The 18,576-nt window shown below is 44.3% G+C and overlaps 1 protein-coding gene across 1 annotated transcript in view; it reads right to left on the bottom strand.

Annotated features, from left to right (window-relative positions):
• Positions 1-18,373, bottom strand: part of mov10l1 (Mov10 like RISC complex RNA helicase 1) — a 40,274-nt gene extending 21,901 nt beyond the window's left edge. The window contains exons 1-10 of the mRNA XM_033039779.1: positions 18,159-18,373; positions 16,038-16,216; positions 11,435-11,603; positions 9,294-9,406; positions 7,653-7,843; positions 6,441-6,587; positions 4,230-4,724; positions 2,411-2,611; positions 1,436-1,550; positions 1,170-1,347 (exon numbers count right to left, since the gene is read on the bottom strand). Of these exons, the coding sequence (XP_032895670.1) occupies positions 1,170-1,347; positions 1,436-1,550; positions 2,411-2,611; positions 4,230-4,724; positions 6,441-6,587; positions 7,653-7,843; positions 9,294-9,406; positions 11,435-11,603; positions 16,038-16,216; positions 18,159-18,243 (1,873 nt within the window). The 5' untranslated portion in view covers positions 18,244-18,373. The remainder of the gene's footprint in view (positions 1-1,169; positions 1,348-1,435; positions 1,551-2,410; positions 2,612-4,229; positions 4,725-6,440; positions 6,588-7,652; positions 7,844-9,293; positions 9,407-11,434; positions 11,604-16,037; positions 16,217-18,158) is intronic.
• Positions 18,374-18,576: the final 203 nt, after the last annotated feature.

The raw sequence follows: 18,576 nt of genomic DNA, 5'->3' as shown, positions 1-18,576 counted from the left end.
TTTTTACATTTTAAAAGCATTAACAGATTTGAATCTTATAAGTGTGCAAGAAGGAACTGCAGATGCTGGTTTACACCGAAGGTAGACACAAAAGGCTGGAGTAACTTTGCGGGACAGACGACATCTCTGGAAGGAAGGAATGGGTGACGTTTCGTGTCTGAAGAAGGGTCTCGGTCCGAAACGTCACCCTTTCCTTCTCTCCAGAGATGCTGCCTGTCCCGCTGAGTTACTCCAGCATTTTGCGTCTACCTTCGATTTAAACCAGCATCTGTAATTCTTTCCTGCAGGCTTGGGATGCAGATAGACGGAGAAATTGAAAGAAGGCAATAGTTCCGACAGTAAGCTGTGACGTGGCTTTGCTGGTTGTCTCTACATAGAAACATAGAAAATAGGTGCAGGAGTAGGCCATTCGGCCCTTCGAGCCTGCACCGTCATTCAATATGATCATGGCTGATCATCCAACTCAGTATCCTGTACCTGCCTTCTCTCCATACCCCCTGATCCCTTTAGCCACAAGGGCCACATCTAACTCCCTCTTAAATATAGCCAATGAACTGGCCTCAACTACCTTCTGCGGGAGAGAATTCCAGAGATTCACCACTCTCTGTGTGAAAAAAGTTTTCCTCATCTCGGTCCTAAAAGATTTCCCCCTTATCCTTAAACTGTGACCCCTTGTTCTGGAGTCTAAGTTGACATTAGTGGTCAGGAAGCTTGGTGGTGGTGAGGGCATCACAAATCAGCTGCTGCCTCCCCTGTCGTTTAGGTTCAATAGTGTAGAGGATGTTTCCACTAGTGGGAGAGTTTGGGACTAGAGGTCGTAGCCTCAGATTAAAGGACGTTCCTTTAAGAAGGAGATAAAGAGGAATCTCTTTAGTCAGAGGGTGGTGAATCTGTGGAATTGTTTACCACAGAAGGCTGTGGAGGCAAAGTCAGTGGATATATATAAGGTTCTTGATTAGTACGGGTGCCAGGGGTTATGGGGAGAAGGCAGGAGAATGGGGTTAGGAGGGAGAGCCATGATTGAATCAGCCATGATTGAATGACGGAGTAGTCTTGATGGGTTAAATTACCTAATTCTACTCTAATTACCTAATATCACATGATCTTATGAATTCCCTCCTGTTTCAAACCAAAAAAACCTCAATCCCAGGAATTAATGACCAACTCACCAATAACCACAGATGGTCTTCCTTCAACCAGCCCTGGCACCTCTAGAGCTAGGAAGTCTCCGAGCTTTTTCAAAACTACTGCCATCATGTTGAACTCTCTTATCTCCATCTCAGCATTAATTTCTTCCAGCCACAGAAGTGTTGAAAAACGATTCACATAGCTTGACATACTCAAAGGCTGGAAAGATTTTAAATAACAAATATTCACTTTAAAAGCATGATAGTTTTTCTTGTAAATCGAAAAAAAAATAAGCAGAGCTACGGACCTGGGCAAGATCTGGCTCAATGGTGAGGACATCAGCACCCTTACCAATGCATTCCTTCAGTCGCTCAGGTATGGGGTATTGTGGAAGGAAGCTCGGTATGTGTCTTCTCACAAGCCTAGACAGAACATACACAGTATTAAAAACGAGGACAGCTGACACCCTAGCTTCTGAAAGGGCTTTCCATTTGGGTTCCCCTGCATGACATGAAAGTGTTGACTTTCAAAAATGAAGTATCGAGCTACGCATTCTCCATTTAAAATCTGCCTTTAAACTTATTTGCAAACTTTATAAATTTCTTGGGAGAAAACCCATGGGGAGAACGTACAAACTCCGTACAGATAGCACCCATAATCAGGATCGAACCCAGATCTCTGGTGCAGTAAGGCAGCAACTCTACCGCTTGAAAGTCAACACAAACGATTTCTATCTTCTATGTCAGGAGGGAAAATCCAGATGGATAGGAAATGGAAAACCCTTTCAGAAGCTAAGGTGTCAGCTGTCCTAGTTTTATATGGTTCTGGTACACTGTAACATGATATCCCACCTCCTGTACTCAATACCCTTATCAATGAAGACAAGCATGCCAAACGCCATCTTCACCACCGTGTCTACCTATGTACCCACTTTCAGGGAACTGTACATTCCCTAGGGTATCTCTCCTCTACAATACTTGCGAGATCGGCAAACACATTAATCAAAACAGGATCAATCTTACCTGTACTTGATCCCACATCATTAGCCTCCAAGAATAACTCTCAACTCTCCATACAAGGTAATTAACATCCAACCTGAATAACCTGCTAAATATTTTATATTGCAATAAGATCACTTCTAATTCATCTAAACCCCAGAGAATCTAAGACCACCCTACCCACTTTCTCAAGAATCGCTGCAATTCCTCTTATCAAATGTATAAACCACACACTGCAAAGAACTCTTTACGCTGCGCATTTTTTACAAATTATTTCATGGCACCTTTTAGGATATTGCACTGTTATTATTGTAGTGTTGGTTTCTTTTTGATTCGTTTGATGTGGCCTGCGTAGTACGGGATAATACTGTGACCTTGGTGCAAGGAGAGTTTCCTCATCAGTGATCACGTCCACCACCACATAGCGACCTATCACAAAGTTCTTAAAATAGAACAGGATAAGATCTCTGCAACGACCAGGATTTCTGTTTGAGAAAAAAAAATATTGATTTAGAATCAGCAAAAAAAAGAGAAAATTGTTGTCATGTGTTCCAAGAATTTTAAATTCATGTAAAATCTTAAAAATCCAATGCTGTCACAAGATCAAGATCAAGATAGATTTAATTGTCACATGTGCCAGATGGCACAGTGAAATGAAATTCCCATACAGCCATACAATAAAAATAAAGAACACAACACACTATAGAATTTGACATAAAACATCCCCACACAGCAGAATCAAAGTTCCCACTGTGTGGGAAGGCACCAAAGTCAGTCTCTTCCTCCACTGTTCCCCGTGGTCAGGGCCTCCCCAAGCCCTCCGCAGTTGCAGCTACGGGCGGCCCGATATCCAGGACCGCTCGCCGGGGTGATACAAGTCCGACGTCGGGGCTGCGGGACGTCCTCAGCGGCGTGGACACAGAGTCGGCCCCCTCCTACCGGAGTCAGCGGCTTCCAAAGTCCGCAGGCCGCGCCGGGTGGAGACTGCTGCTGTAGACCCTCTGCAAGGCGCCCCAGGACTCCACGATGTTGTTCAGCGCCGCCCGTGTTGGAAGCTCTCTGCACCAGAGCTCCACGATGTTGGAGCAGCAGCCCAACGCTCCGGTGTTCCAAACGGCGACCCAGGTAGGCATCGCCCGCTCCGCGGTGACTCCAGCGCTGCGCCGCCGCTGTAGCAGCCCTGGTCCGGTTCCCGGTCCCCGGCAGGAAAGGCCGCTCCGATCCAGCTGGTAGGCCGCGAGGTGGGGGGCGAGGACGCGACTCGGGGAAATAGTCGCGTCCCCGCCAGAACATGCTCCCGATGTTGGGGAAGTCCAGGACAAGGGGTCACAGCTTAAGGATAAGGGGGAAATCCTTTAAAACCGAGATGAGAAGAACTTTTTTCACACAGTGAGTGGTGAATCTCTGGAACTCCCTGCCACAGAGGGTAGTCGAGGCCAGTTCATTGGCTATATTTAAGAGGGAGTTAGATGTGGCCCTTGTGGCTAAGGGGATCAGAGGGTATGGAGAGAAGGCAGGTACGGGATACTGAGTTGGATGATCAGCCATGATCATATTGAATGGCGGTGGAGGCTCGAAGGGCCGAATGGCCTACTCCTGCACCTAATTTCTATGTTTCTAGGAAGAGACTGGGAAACGGTTTCTCCCTTACCCTGCCCCCCTTCTCCACATACAAAAGTTAAAGTTCCCCCCCAAAACAGACTTTGGACTAACTGAAAATTAAAAAAAAGATAGAAATGACAGACAGGCTGGAGGCAGAGGCTGCTGCCAGTGCAGCGCCCCTAGAGGATGTAACTGCAGCAACAATATATTATACCAATTCCTTTTAAATTCATACTTTGGAAATCTATTACACTTTATTTAAAAATGTCCATGTGATGTAGATAAAGAAATTAACTATATCTTGGATCAAAAGGGCATATGCAAAAGGGCATTGGCAAGTGCTCTCACTTGGTGTGACCATTTTTGATCACCTCTATTACTTGCATCCAATATTGTTTATGAAATAACATTACAGTTTGCTACTTTTTAAAGCTACAGATACTGATCAGCATATTAAAGCTCTTTTCATCAATGCAATATTTCCAATAAACAGATTCTTACTTTGCTTCACAAGTTAGGTTTATGCAGGCCTTTCCACCAGGAGATATTTGCTGTGCTCCTTCACCAATTTCTGCATCCGTATTGAAGTGCAGGTTTATCTTCTCAGTAGGATGGTTAGCTGGTGGACAATTTATTTGATTACTCATACTCTCTGAGGTTTGTGGCATGTCCTTTAGCAATTTAGCCAGAGTACTTAGTGAATCAGTCGCCAGATCTTGACCTGAAGTTATCTCACAAAGTGTTGGTCCCTGTGTACGATTGATAGTTGCAGAGAGGAAATGAGAATCTGCCTGAACCATTGTTCTGGGAAGAGGAGAGACAATGTTTTGAGACAACAATTGGGACCCCGCCGTATTACAACAGAGTCCCTGTTGTTGCTTGTCTTTGGAGAACGTGGCTGGAACCATTTGCACTGATGCCAAAAGGAATTGATTTTCTCTTTCCCATCCAGCCACTGAATAACGCAGAAGGGTCTGGGTCTCTTTTCCTTTGTTCCTAAAATTAAAAATTAAAAAATCACTGATAAATAATGCAGAATAAAACCAAATATGCTATAACGCCATTACTTCCACTGTTAACTGAACCTGTTCATAAATCAATAACTTTCAGACTCGAGTCACAGTATTTTTAAAAACCCGCTACCACTCAAGTTGGACTCGGTAAGTTCTTCCTTCTTAGCCTTCATTTTAGGATCTGCAATTAACACTCAAATCTTCTGCCATCAGAATGCTTTGCTCCTGTAGTGCAAGTTAGTAAAGCTGCTGCCTCAGCCATAGGAACCTGCTGTCTGTGTGGAGTTTGCACCTTCACCACATGTCTATATGGGATACGGTGGGTACAACACTCACAGGCCTTAGTGATAGGAGCAGAATTAGGCCATTCTGCCCATCAAGTCTACTCCGCCATTCAATCATGGCTGATATATCTCTCTCCCCGAACTCCATTCTCCTGCCTTCTCCCCATAACCCCGGACACCCGTACTAATTAAGATTCTATCTCTGCTTTAAAAATATCCATTGATGGTCCCTACAGCCTTCTGCGGCAAAGAATTCCACAGATTCACCACCCTCTGACTACAGAAACAATTTGGGGGCCTATAGTGCAATCCTAAATCATCCCCTTTATTTCTCACCTCCTCCCATATACCCTCATTGACAATTCTTCAGCAATGCCATTTTGAATTACTGCCATAATAGTAACCATTTGATAATGGGCCTCCTCCATAGGAGTGGAAACAAGTGAATCAAATCTAGAATATAGTACCAGGAAGGTCAGGATTTTCCTTGAGGAAATAATTCCAGCTGATACTTCCCGACCTGCTAGAAGAGCATCTGTTCTGCCTGCCAGACCCAAACACAGTCTGAAGAAGGGACTCAACCCAAAACGTCACCCTTCCTTTTCTCTAGTGATGTTGCCTGAGTTACTCGAGCTTTTTGTGTCTATCTTAGTAGTAGTAGTAGTAGTAGGCCCCCTTCGGTCATGACTGACCACGGGTGATGCATCCTGGTCGGATGCAAATCTGGGCGATGTCAAATGGAGGACAGTCCCCCCCCCTCGCCGCGTCGCTGATCGATCCAAAGGAACAGCAGGGCCATTATAGTTTGGCACCAGCGCCGTCGCAGGAGCTGCCAGAGCGAGGTTGTAGACAACGACGAACTGCCTTAGGGGCTCCGACTCCGGATTTTCTTGAGGTTTACTCCTGGAGCCATTTCCATGACTGGATATGGCCACAAGGCAGTGGAGGTTTTAAATCAGAGTTTTCCCTCACCTAGATGTATTGCCTTCCCAAGCTGACGAGCCCCATCTGCCCGAGACTCATGGCGGCAGGGGCGTCTACCTTCCCGTGCAGGTCTATAGCACCTGCCCACTGCCCATCTTAGACCCAAACACAATTTGTTTATCTGGACAATCCTAGATTAATGGGCATTCACCTCCGTTTATTCAGTGCAGTGTGGACAGAAGTGTTGGCAATTTATTCACTCATTGTGCAAACATATTTAATTCACTTCCGCCTCTGCAAACCCACAATAACATTCTATTTTGGAAGTGTCTTTTTCAAATAAAAGTGAAAGTGAATCATTACCAAAGATTTCAACTATTTCACTTAGTCAAAGAAAAACCCTGCCAATAAAGGTAATGCATATACCCAAAACACAACTCAAACGTGGGGACACGATGGGTTTCGTACAGATAACAAACACATAAACTTACTCAATCCACACCATCAAGTCTTTCCTCTCCCCATTCTTCATAGTACCAAAGTCAAAACTCCTTGTAATTTCCAGTCCTCCTTTGTCAGAGAATAATTCCACATCAATTTGTTCAAGATTTTTATTGTTTATTGCCAGCAATGGAACACTGAAAGAGATAGCTGTACATTTTAGAATTGGAAGGTGTCATTATTTCCCATCCAGCGCATTTCCACTACCTGCGCCATAATGAACAGGTTGGCCTTCATTAGACACGAAACGGAAATAAAATTTGCTTAATTTATATTTGGTAAATTTAAACAGCAACAAGCTCATTTTTTTTAGGTTTACCACAGGGTATTATAAACTCTGTTTTCTACTCCGTTTCCAGTAATATGTTTATCTCAGGTTCATTCCACATTGGATCCATCCCACCATCGGTACAGACAAGAGAGCAAAGATTTTAGGTATTAATAATTTGTGTCTTAGACAATAGGTGCAGGAGTAGGCCATTCGGCCCTTCGAGCCAGCACCGCCATTCAATGTGATCATGGCTGATCATCCCCAATCAGTACCCGTTCCTGCCTTCTCCCCATATCCCCTGACTCCGCTTGTCAGTTCATTTAAAGATCAGCAAATCCTTCCATTTTGCCTGGTATGATCTATTTTTCTTATTTTTGAATTAAGTTTTTCCAAATACTGCTGCTGCTGAAATACAGATTAACAACAGAAGAAAATGCAATTTAAAAAAATCAGAACTTTTGAACATTTAGAGCTAAGGTAGCCGATCTCCACAATTCTGTGCCAAGATCAGTATTTAATTACAGTTTATAGTTCATCTAAGCTTATTGATCTAACATATTATACTAGACTTTCCACATATTCTTGATTTATCAAATGAAGTAGGATCTGAATAATACTGCGTTCAAGTGAAATTGAATGTTCTTTGACCATGTTCAACAATCATTTCCCACGCAGCTGTGCAAAAGCTGCCTTGTCAGAGGCCATTGACAGACTTAAAGCTTGTTTGCAATTTACTCTGGAGCCAGAGAGCCTGCCAACATTCACCACATAGGGGGCATTTTGACATGGCACGGGAGGAAAAATTATCAAGAAATTAAATAATGTGATGCAGAGAGGAATTACACTATTAATTCTAAAATCCGTCTCTCATCACACAGAGAAATGGAGGATTGAATTTGTTTTTAAATTACAGATTGTGATTACAGCTCACCTCTCTTTCTCTGCAGGTGCAATGCATATAGCTCTCCACTGGTGCAGAGATTGACTACTCTCAACAGCCACAAGGTTTACCACATCATCCTTTCTTGGAACATAATTGAGGGGTAACTGGAGAGACTCAAGAGTGAAGAATATGGCATCATCCACTACACCACTTCGATGAAGTATGCGAGTTATCGGAACCTTAACACAAATACAGCAAAATAAAAAAGGCTGAATGTTTAATCTGCACAGGAAAACCACAAGAATATCAAGAGTTCATGTTTATCCTATACTCAAGTTTAAAAAGAAAATTTAAAATATTGTTACAATACTAGACCAGGTGCGGACCCGTTGGGGCCCCGTCCGCGAACGCAATATTGCACCACTCACCCGTAGCCCCCAATTGTGATGCCAGAGATCCCCGTTGTGTCATGAGTCACGGCAACCCACTCCCACCTGCGCCTCGCCATCCCTCTTCCTACCTCTATCCTACCCCTCCTCCATTCCCCTCATCCCCCAGCACTCCCCCCTCTTCACCCTCCCTCTTCTTTCCCCCCTCCTCCTCCCCTCCCCACTCACCTCTCCCTTCCTCTCCTTTCCCCTACCCTGTCACTCCCTCCCTCCATAACCCCTCTATCCCCCTGCTCCCCCATTCACCTCCCCCTTATCCCACCCTCACTCTCCCTCCCCAACTGCCCAACTCTCCCTTTATCCTCCACCTCCTCTCCCTGTATCTTCCACCCCACTCTCTCTGTCCCCCCTCCTCCCCCGCTCTCCCTCCTCACTTTTCCCTCCCTCCCCTCCATACCCCCCTCCTCTCCCTCTATCCCCCTGCTTCCCCACTCTTCACCTCCCCCCTATTCCACCCCCCCCCACAATGAAAATTGGGATTAAAAAAAAAAGAAACCTCCCTCCATCCCACCCCCCACAATGAAAATCGCGATGTTTTAAAAAAAATAACCTAAACACAATGTTAGCTGTTAATGAAAGCGGAATTTAATTAAAACTGAGTTTTTTTGAAAATCAAGATTTTTATTGTAAGTGAGATTTTGGATCCCATTGTGACGTCATTGTGACGTTGAACGCGGCTGACGGGCAGGCAATTTGAAAAGTGGTTTGAAAAGTGATTTATGTAAAGTTGAAAATGTCAATAACTTGTAAAATATACCATCAATCTGAACAAAACTTGTTTATTTTACATCACAGGACATGGTAAGTTGGGCCAAAAATTGGAGCGCTATCGTCTACTGTTTTGGCAGGGTTTGGGAATATCATGCACACGCATACAAACAAGATGAGAGTTTTAATAATATATAGATAGTCACTAGTTATACATAATGGTGGGCATCTTGAGCAGAACATAAACATGAGAGCAAAGGTTGATCTGACAAATGACCATGCATGTTGTGCTACTTGCAAAAAAGGAAAGATGGGTTAAAAGAACATAGCTGATGAGTGTTGCCAGCAAGTATGTGATTATAGAAAAGGTAGTTGCGGAATATAGTGCATGCACTTGGCATTTGTAAATAGTGTCACCATAAATGCAAGCAAAAATGAGCAAAACGTGGGAAAGAAAGCAATTCAAGGAAAAACAGAAATTGAAATGAAATTTTTCTCGTCCCTAAAGTGTAAGTTTGTTTAAATTACTTACTTTGTCTATTCTTTTATATCTAAGTGGTTTCACGGAGGAAGCTTGACTTTTCCACGTTGTCTGTTCAATAAAATATTGTGCTTGAATCCAGTCACCTACAAAGGGCTGAAAACCTGCACAAATCCAACAGACGAAAAATATCAAGAGGGGGAAGCAAGACAAGATAAAAATGTCAAAAAACGCATATTAAATAACTATCATTCTGCACAGAATTATTTAGAAGATTCACCACTATTTTAAATAAAATCACACTGCCCACATCACACGGAAATCAGTCCACAGTCTAGAGATGGCAGAGTGTTTCACTGATTAGTTGTGTTCATATCTGGAGTTCCAAATTGCCAAACCTTGCATTGCCTGTCCACCAGAGGGCAATGGCAGCGCATTTAACTCAGCTTTTGCCTCGGTAGAATGAAGCTTCAGCAGGAGAGAGAGATGAAGTCTGGGATCCACTGATCTCTGGCCTGGCTTACGTTGTGCTATGGACTTCTATTTCCAGCAGGGGGGGGGGGGGGGTCATGAGGTCATGTGATAAGTGTAGAATTAGGCCAATCGGCCCATCAAGTCTACTCTGCCGTTTAATCATGGCTGATCTATCTCCCTCCTAACCCCATTCTGCTGCCTTCGCCACATAACCCCTGACAATACAATACAATACAATTTATTGTCATTTGAGCCTCAGTGAGGCCCAAACGAAATTCTGTTTCCACAGCCATACAAACAAAGACAATTCCTAGACATACACACAATTTAGTTCACACAAACATCCATTACAGTGGACCCACTGTGATGGAAGGCAAAGTCTTTTCTCTCCCCTGTTCTCCATGACTCTCCCGATGTCCAAGCCCCAGGCGGGCGATGCTAAGTCCCACGGCCATTTTAGGCCGTGCCGGGCGATTTACGGCCCCGCTCCCGGTCTAGAAGTCTCGAAGTTGGAGCCCCCGGCGGGCGCTGGAATGTCCCACAGCCATGAAGCCGTGCCGGGCGATGTATGACCCCGCTCCGGGCTGGAGAAGTCGCGTTGCGGGAGCTCCGGGAAGCGGTCTCTCTCTCCCCCCGGACCCGCGAGCTCCCGATGTCCCGACAGTCCACCGGACCTGCGGCTGCGTTGCTGCAGCCTCCGAGCCCCAGGAGTCGAGTCGCAGCAGCGAGTCACCACCGCTCCCCACGCTCCGAGGCCGGCCAGCCCCACGATGGTGAGTAGTCCGCAGCTCCGCAGTCTCCCGAGCCCCCGGGTCGTTCAGGTTGAAGGCCGCTCCACGGTGCTAGGCCCCAACGACAACGGAGACCCGACAGGGAAAAGGTCGGGTCTCCCAGACAGGGAAGAGATTTTAAACAGTTTCCCCCTCCGCCCCCCACATATACACATTTAAAACCAGTATTAAAAAACACCAACACTACATTTAACTAGACAAAAAAAAAAAAAAAGACAGACAGGCTGTAGGGGCCGCTGCAACGGGTGAGTCGCGCCGCCACCACCCTCTGACTCACTTGTACTAATCAAGAATTTATCAATCTCTGCCTTTAAAATATCCATTGACTTTGCCTCCACAGCCATTTGTGGCAATGGATTCCACAAATTCACCACCCTGACTAAATAAATTTCTCATCTCCTTCCTATAGGAACGTCCTTTAATTCTGAGGCTACAACCTCTAGTCCTAGACCCTCCCACCAGTGGAAACATCCTCTGCACATCCACGCCTTTCACTATTTGGTAAGTTTCAATGAGGTTTGCCCCTCATCCTTCTAAACTCCAGCAAATTCAGGCCTAGTGCCATCAAGCGCTCATCATATGTTAACCCCCTCATTCCTGGGGGGTGGGGTTACTTGATAAGGTGTAAGGTACAATTGCAACAGATGTTCTTCAGCCAACATGAACATCGGCGCACAATTCAATCAATTCGTGGTTTTCCAGCAATGGTCAAGTATGTTTTGCTATATGCCTAATGAAATAAAATCTTACCAGATGAAGTAGTACCACACAGCAATTATTTTCACCGAAGTAATACGTGACATATTGACAATCATCCACTCAGACGATTTATAAAAGTTGGATCTTTTGAACATTTACCTTTTTAAACTGAGAAAAACTGGTGCGCCACATGTGGTATTTTATTAAAAGAAAATTGTGTACTTTTACCTTCACAGACATTGTCCATGGTAAAATAAGTGGTTTCATTAATGTAGCCATCATCATTGGTACACAAAGTTATCATGCCAATCAGCTTGTGAGTCTCCATTTGGTCTGAAGGATCTGAATATAGTGTACAGATACCATCTTCATCCCACTGATTAGTTACTAGCTCCACCTGGAATTAAAAGTATAATAGCAGTAGAAATACTGTTTTGAACATTTGGACAACTTAGGTGTTGCATTTCAGGGGCAGTAACATCGGCAGAACCTACACAGTGAATGGTAAGGCTCTGGGGTGTGTTCTCGAGCAGAGGGATCTAGGAGTACAGGTACATAAGTCTTATTATGTATCTATATAATGTAAATAGCTCGGTTGTAATCATGTATTGTCTTTCTGTTGACTGGTTAGCACACAACAAAAGCTTTTCACTGTACCTTGGTACTCATAGCAATAAACTAAACTGAAACATAGATTGTTGAAAGTGGCATCACAGGTAGGTAGCTTGGTCAAGAATGCTTTAGGCACATTGGCCTTCATCAGTCAGAGCATTGAGTATAGAAGTTGGGAGGTCACGTTGCAGTTGTATAAGACATTGGTGAGGCCACATTTAGAGTATTGCATTCAGTTTTAGACACCATGTTATAGGAAAGGATACGAGGATGTTACCAGGAATCGAGGGCCTGTGCTACAGTGAGAGGTTGAGCAGGCTAGGACTATTCCTTGAAGCACCGGAGGATAACGGGTGATCTTATACAGGTGTACAAAATCAAGAGAGAAATAGATCGGGTAGATGCACAGTCTCTTGTCCTAGGTAGGGCAATCAAGAACCAGAGGGCATAGGTTTAAGGTGAGGGGGGGAAACATTTGATCAGAACCTGAGGATTAACATTTTCACGCAATGGGTGGTGGGTGAGGTAACTGAGGCAGGTAAGAAACATTTAGATAGGTACATGGATAGGACATGTTTAGAGGGATATGGGCCAAAACGCAGGCAGGTGGGACTAGTGTAGATTGGTTTCAAGGTGTGATCTCAGGGTCCTAGGTAATCACAGCAAGATCTCCTTAACCTGATGCTCAATTCCTTTTCCATTAAGTAAACATATAAAAGGTGATACATAAAGATTTTTTTTTAAATTGGCAACGGATAGCGGAAAGATAATTCAAATTTTTATTTGAAATGACACAAAGGAATTGTAGGTTTTGCTACGTACAGAACAGCCTTTGTCATCAGAAAAATCAATCAGCAAGTTTTTTTGGCAAAGAACGGTGTTTTGACTAAATTTTCTGCCGATAATGGCAAAGGAACCTGTTAAGGGTTGACATTTATGATGCCGGAATATGAGGATTTATAGCAGTGCGATTCATAGGAATGCAAAAACTCCAGCATGGTAGGAAAATAGACCTATGCTCATGTCAGTCTCTTCAATATTGTTTCTGTTGCCACTATGTTCAAATACTCCCCTGCAAGTTTTCACCGGATTCCCTTTTATACTGTGTTTGTAGTTTTAATTGGTATCTGTAGAAACATAACCTATATATTCATGACTCTGAAAGAAATGACTCATTTGCAGCTAGATTCATCAAGAAGATAGAGATGTAAGAGAATGCAGATGGTGCAACCTTGAGCAAAACACAAAGTGCTGGAGGAACTCAGCGGATCAAGCAGCATCTGGGGAGGGAATGGACAGATAAATGGTCTGGGCACTTCTTCAGACTCCAAGCTTTCAAGTCTGAAGAAGGGTCTCAACTCAAAATGCTGCCCAACCTGCTGAGTTCCTCCAACAGTTTGCTTTTCCCCATTAAGAAGATAATGGGCAGATCTACAATTATCCCAGAGCTTGGCAAGATGGCGTAGCGGTAGAATTACTGTCTTATAGCGCCAGAGACCTGGGTTCGATCCTGACTACGGATGCTTGCCTGTACGGAGTTTGTACGTTTCCCCCCCGTGACCTGCTTGGGTTTTCTCAGAGATCTTCGGTTTCCTCCCACACTTCAATGACGTACATGTTTGTTGGTTAATTGGGTTGGTGCAAATGTAAATGGTCCCTAGTATGTGTAGGGTAGTGTTAGTGTGCGGGGATCGCTGGTTGGTGCAGACTCTGTGGGCCAATGGGCCTGTTTCCGCGCTGTATTTCTAAACTAAACTAAAGCTCCAAGCCTGCCCCTGCCTACGCTGGTTATTCCAGCACAGTTCCCAATGCAATTTTCCAGTTGGGCAGCCAGCAAACAGCATACTGCTACCAGATGGCAGAGTGTGGGATAGGTAAGCAGAATATAACATTGAGGGCCAGAGGTGAAGTAAAGAACAGCAACATTGGTCCCAAAAGGAGACACAAAAAACTACAGCTGCGGGTTTACAAAAAAATAAACAAAGTGCTGGAGTAACTAAGTGAGTCATGCAGCATCTCTGAAGAAAAGGACAGGTGATGTTTCTGGTCGGGATCCTTCTTCAGACTCTGAAGTGGCCTCAAAAGGCCGGCTTCACTCCAGTGCACAAAGCCATTGTACATGTGACAGGGGTAGAGAATGTGAATGAAGTCAACATAAGCCCACAAGGGAGCTTCAATATGTAACATGACATATCATGTATGAAGGGTCCAGACTCAAAACATTGCCCATCTATTCTGCCCACAGACGCTGACCTACCCACTGATTTTCTCCAACACTTTATATTTTGCACATGAACACAAAATCTGTCTTTATCATCTAGGAGAATCAGAATTGAGTATTTTCAGGGTTTTCTCATTTTAGTTCTGATTTCTAGTAATTGTTTTGAAGTAATTAGTGGTCTTTTTGTACGAAAATATACGATACTAAGGTTTGATGGACCGTATAGGGTGGGAGAACCATATGCTCCTCCCATGCAGCAGGCGGCGCTGCACAGGACAAAGGGAGATGTTTTGTATAGTTATCTCTGTCTGTACGCAGTGTGAGTGTGCAGATCAAAGATCTTAGAGCAGAGCAAGATGGGTTACTCTCACGCAAACGCGTAGTACGCTCATGGGCAGATTCATGGGTGATTATAGGACCCATTTTAGCAACCAGTCCCCGCCATCTTGTTCCGCCATCTTGTTCCGCCATCTGGCTTCCGGCCAAAGATCGGATCTTTGTTTCCGCAGCGGGGAGAGGGAGTGTGCGGCCCGGGGAGAGGGAGTGTGCGGCCCGGGGCAGCCGGGAGAGGGGGTGTGCGGCCCGGGGAGAGGGAGTGTGCGGCCTGGGGAGGGGGTGTGCGGCCCGGGGAGAGGGAGTGTGCGGCCCGGGGAGAGGGAGTGTGGGGCCCGGGGAGAGGGAGTGTGGGGCCCGGGGAGAGGGGGGTGGGCGGCCCGGGGCAGCCGGGGTGAGGGTGTGTGCGGCCCGGGGAGAGGGAGTGTGCGGCCCGGGGAGAGGGGCGTGGGCGGCCCGGGGAGAGGGAGTGGGCGGCCCGGGGAGAGGGGGTGGGCGGCCCGGGGCAGCCGGGAGAGGGGGTGGGCGGCCCGGGGAGAGGGGGTGGGCGGCCCGGGGAGAGGGGGTGGGCGGCCCGGGGCAGCCGGGAGAGGGGGTGTGCGGCCCGGGGAGAGGGGAGAGGGCATAGGAGGGGGGGAGACATTGTAGTGTGGGGGCAGGCGAGGGAAGTGCCGGGGGGGGGGGGGGGGGGGGGGGAGTTGAGGGGTGGGATAAGGCCTAGTGTGTGTGAAGTTGCGGGGAGGTTTACAATGTTTCTTATTTAATGTCCCTTGTCTAGTCTGAAATAAAGTTCATCATTGGATCAGAAGAAATATAATTGTGTGTGTTATATGATTATATACATTTATATCACATTCATGTATGTGTGTTTATAAACATTTTATTCTTTAACAAGAATTAACAGAATTATGAACTAACAGAATTATGAATCTAACCCTATATCACACACACAAACTATTGCCCCGCAACATTGATTACACTGCGAGTCGGGTCGGGTCAGGTAAGCTCTGGTTACTAAAATGGGCGGGGAAAAATGCCCAGGATCCCCTCCGTAGCGTACTACACGTCAGCCCATTGTATTTCGCAGGAGTGGCCTATCTTGCTCTGCTCTAAGATCTTTGGTGCAGATCGTGTGGTTACAGCCATCCTTAGTTGTCTTGCTGCCAGCATTGAGTTAATGTAATAAAGACTTCTGTTGTACCTTGAAGACTCTCAAGTTTTATACAGACATAGAACAAGAACACTAAAGATACATAAGGTCATCAGTGATAGGTGCAGAATTAGGTCATTCAGCACATTGAATCTACTTCGCCATCGAGTCTACTCCGCTGATCTATCTGTCCCTCCTAACCCCATTCTCCTGCCCTCTCTTCATAAGCCCTCATACAATACGATAGAACTTTATTTATCCCAGGAGGGAAATTGGTCTGCCAACAGTCATAAAACATGCAAGATATATGAAACATGAAATTAAATGTTACATGATACATGAAATATTCTGTGATATCTAACCATGTGCACTGACAATGACCCTTACCTCTATACTGAGTTACATTTGCAATCCAAGAATTAAAAGTAGTGAGATAATGTTGCAACATTTAAAGTCTGCTTGTCAGAGTTCTGTTTTATCTGAATGAAATACCCAATCACTAGATCGCACCCTACCTTTATTGCTTTCCATCCCCCGGATGGCTCGCTCTTTTGGGCCAATATGTTCACCTTCTGGCCCACCTGCAAAGGCACGCCTCCCAGCACCTCATTAGATGTGAAATAGATGGAGTCGTCAACTAAACCGTATTTATCACAAAACCTGGTCACGGTACCTCCAAACACATTTTTGTACTCTAAAATGATAAAACAATGTTTCAGAAGTTTTGTATATGACTTCTATCAATCACTTATATTGGTACATGGATGGGAGAGGATATTTGATATCTTGCACTGGATTAGGCTAATTTAATGTTGAAAATTCATAGGCATGCTGTATTTCTCATTAATTACACTATTTACAAATTATTCAGCTTTTGGAATAGGTTTTTGGAATACTTAGGAATTTGAATTGCCTATTGGTATTTCTACCATATTCAATAATTGGCCAGCTAACCTACAAATCCGCACGCCTTTGAGATTTGGGAAGAAACCGGTGCACTTGGAGGAAATCCAAGCAGTTACAGGGGGACTCATGAACACTTTAAAACAAAAGCAACATTTTCTGATTTCCGCTGTAACTAATTCACGTCCTAACTTTGCATTTCCAGATCCAAACCAAGAGTTCACAGCTACATAAGGTGAGCACAAGATGGCTGTGAAACCCTCAATGTTCCATTACTCAAATAAGACCAACCATGCGTGACAAATAACCCAATGACAATCCATTAAATAAAAGCAGTTCCTTTCCGTGTGGAACTATTAACTTTGGTTCATGGGGAATGAAACAGTAGCTGAGCACTGTTAAACGTTAAGAAGGTTTTTTGGACATAAATGAGGTAAAATGAACTGTGGATCAGTACCTCATCGGAACTTGCTACCTTCAACCTACTTGCCACGAGTGAAAAAGAAAAGCACAGTTGTATATGTCCTTTACCATTCACATGTCATTTGACTACTACGTGACATGAAATGTTTGCCTAAACTGGGTTGTTGATAGTCATAGTCTTACAGTGTTGAAACAGGCCCTTCAGCCCAACGTGTCCCATCTACATTACTCCCAACTGCCTGCATTTAGCTCATATACCTCTAAACCCGTCCTATCCATGTACCCGTCTAAATGTTTCTTAAAAGTTACGATAGTACCTGCCTCAACTACCTCCTCTGGCAGCTCATTCCATATACCTACTACCCTTTGCGTGAAAAAGTGACCCCTCAGATTCCTGTTCAATTTTCCCCCCCTCACCTTAAACCTACAGTACGTCCTCTGGTTCTCGATTCCCCTACTCTGGGCACGAGACTCTATGCGTCCACCTGATCTATTCATCTATCTCAATGAACATTAAGTTTCAAGACAACTCTCATTATATTAGGAATCTAAGAGCACTGGACTAAATGCAAAAATTGCAAATATCAAATATATTCAGAAACAAAGGACAGCACATTGGTGCCGCTGATAGAGCTGCTGCCTCACAGTACCAGAGACCTGGATTCAATCATGACCTCCGATGCTCCCCGTGTGGAGTTTGTATGTTCCCCCCTGTGACTGCTTGGATTTCCTCCAGTGTGCCAGTTTCTTCCTAAATCCCAAACAAGTGTGGATTTGTAGGTTAGCTGGCCAATTATTGAATATGGTTAAAATACCAATAAGCAATTCAAATTCCTAAGTATTCCAAAAGAGAAATAATTTGTATTAGGGTAATTAATTTGAGAAATGCAGCATGCCTTGGAATTTTCAACTTTAAATCAGCCTAATCCAGTGCAAGATATCAAATATCCTCTCCAATCCTTGTATCAATATAATTAGACATATTCTTGTTCTCTCCAAGACTATGTGCTGAAATCCACCATGTATTCATTATCAATTCTGTACATAACCCAGGACACATAAAGCTGAAGAAAGCGGCAGTAGGTTATTGAAAACAATGTATGTCTCAGTTGCTATTGATATTAATATACAACTGCCATCAATGCAGGGAAAGGGTTAACCAGTGAGAGGGGTAACCTTTAGGTAACGAAGTCTGAAAACAGCTAGACTTCAATAATAGTGACATCCTCACATACGTAACCGATTTCATTCTTTAAAACTACGAGACACATTCTCCATTAATTGCAAGAATGTTGAGTAAATTCCAGTACCTGCTGCTTCATATTTATCCTGTTCCAAGTCTTCATCAACTTTCCTCAACATGAAGGTGGCAGCTTTCATCAGGAGTGACAGCATCGTAGTATTTCCTCACGATATCACAATTTGATAGAAAGAATTAATACAGAGAAAAACACAGCCTGCTTGGATGTGTTTGCGTCTAATCAACACAGCAAAAAGTTCCACAGATGCAGGTGACCTGATGAATCTGTGCAAGAAAATGCTTTAGAAAAATAGTGAACATGGCCTCATCAATTTAGCAGCAGGAGGAGTTAAGAATGTTAATACACTTATTGTCCTTTAATAAACAGATGAGATTTATGGTAGTTCAGTTAAAAAGTCAAACACAAGAGGTCTGGACATCTGGACACAATAACAACATATTTTAAGAAAGATTATTTAAAGCAAATT

The sequence above is a fragment of the Amblyraja radiata genome, chromosome 21, assembly GCF_010909765.2.
Source record: "Amblyraja radiata isolate CabotCenter1 chromosome 21, sAmbRad1.1.pri, whole genome shotgun sequence".
NCBI classification, from domain to species: Eukaryota; Metazoa; Chordata; class Chondrichthyes; order Rajiformes; family Rajidae; genus Amblyraja; species Amblyraja radiata.
The sequence above is the reverse complement of the archived record's forward strand: the minus strand, read 5'-3'. Positions and strand labels throughout refer to the sequence as shown.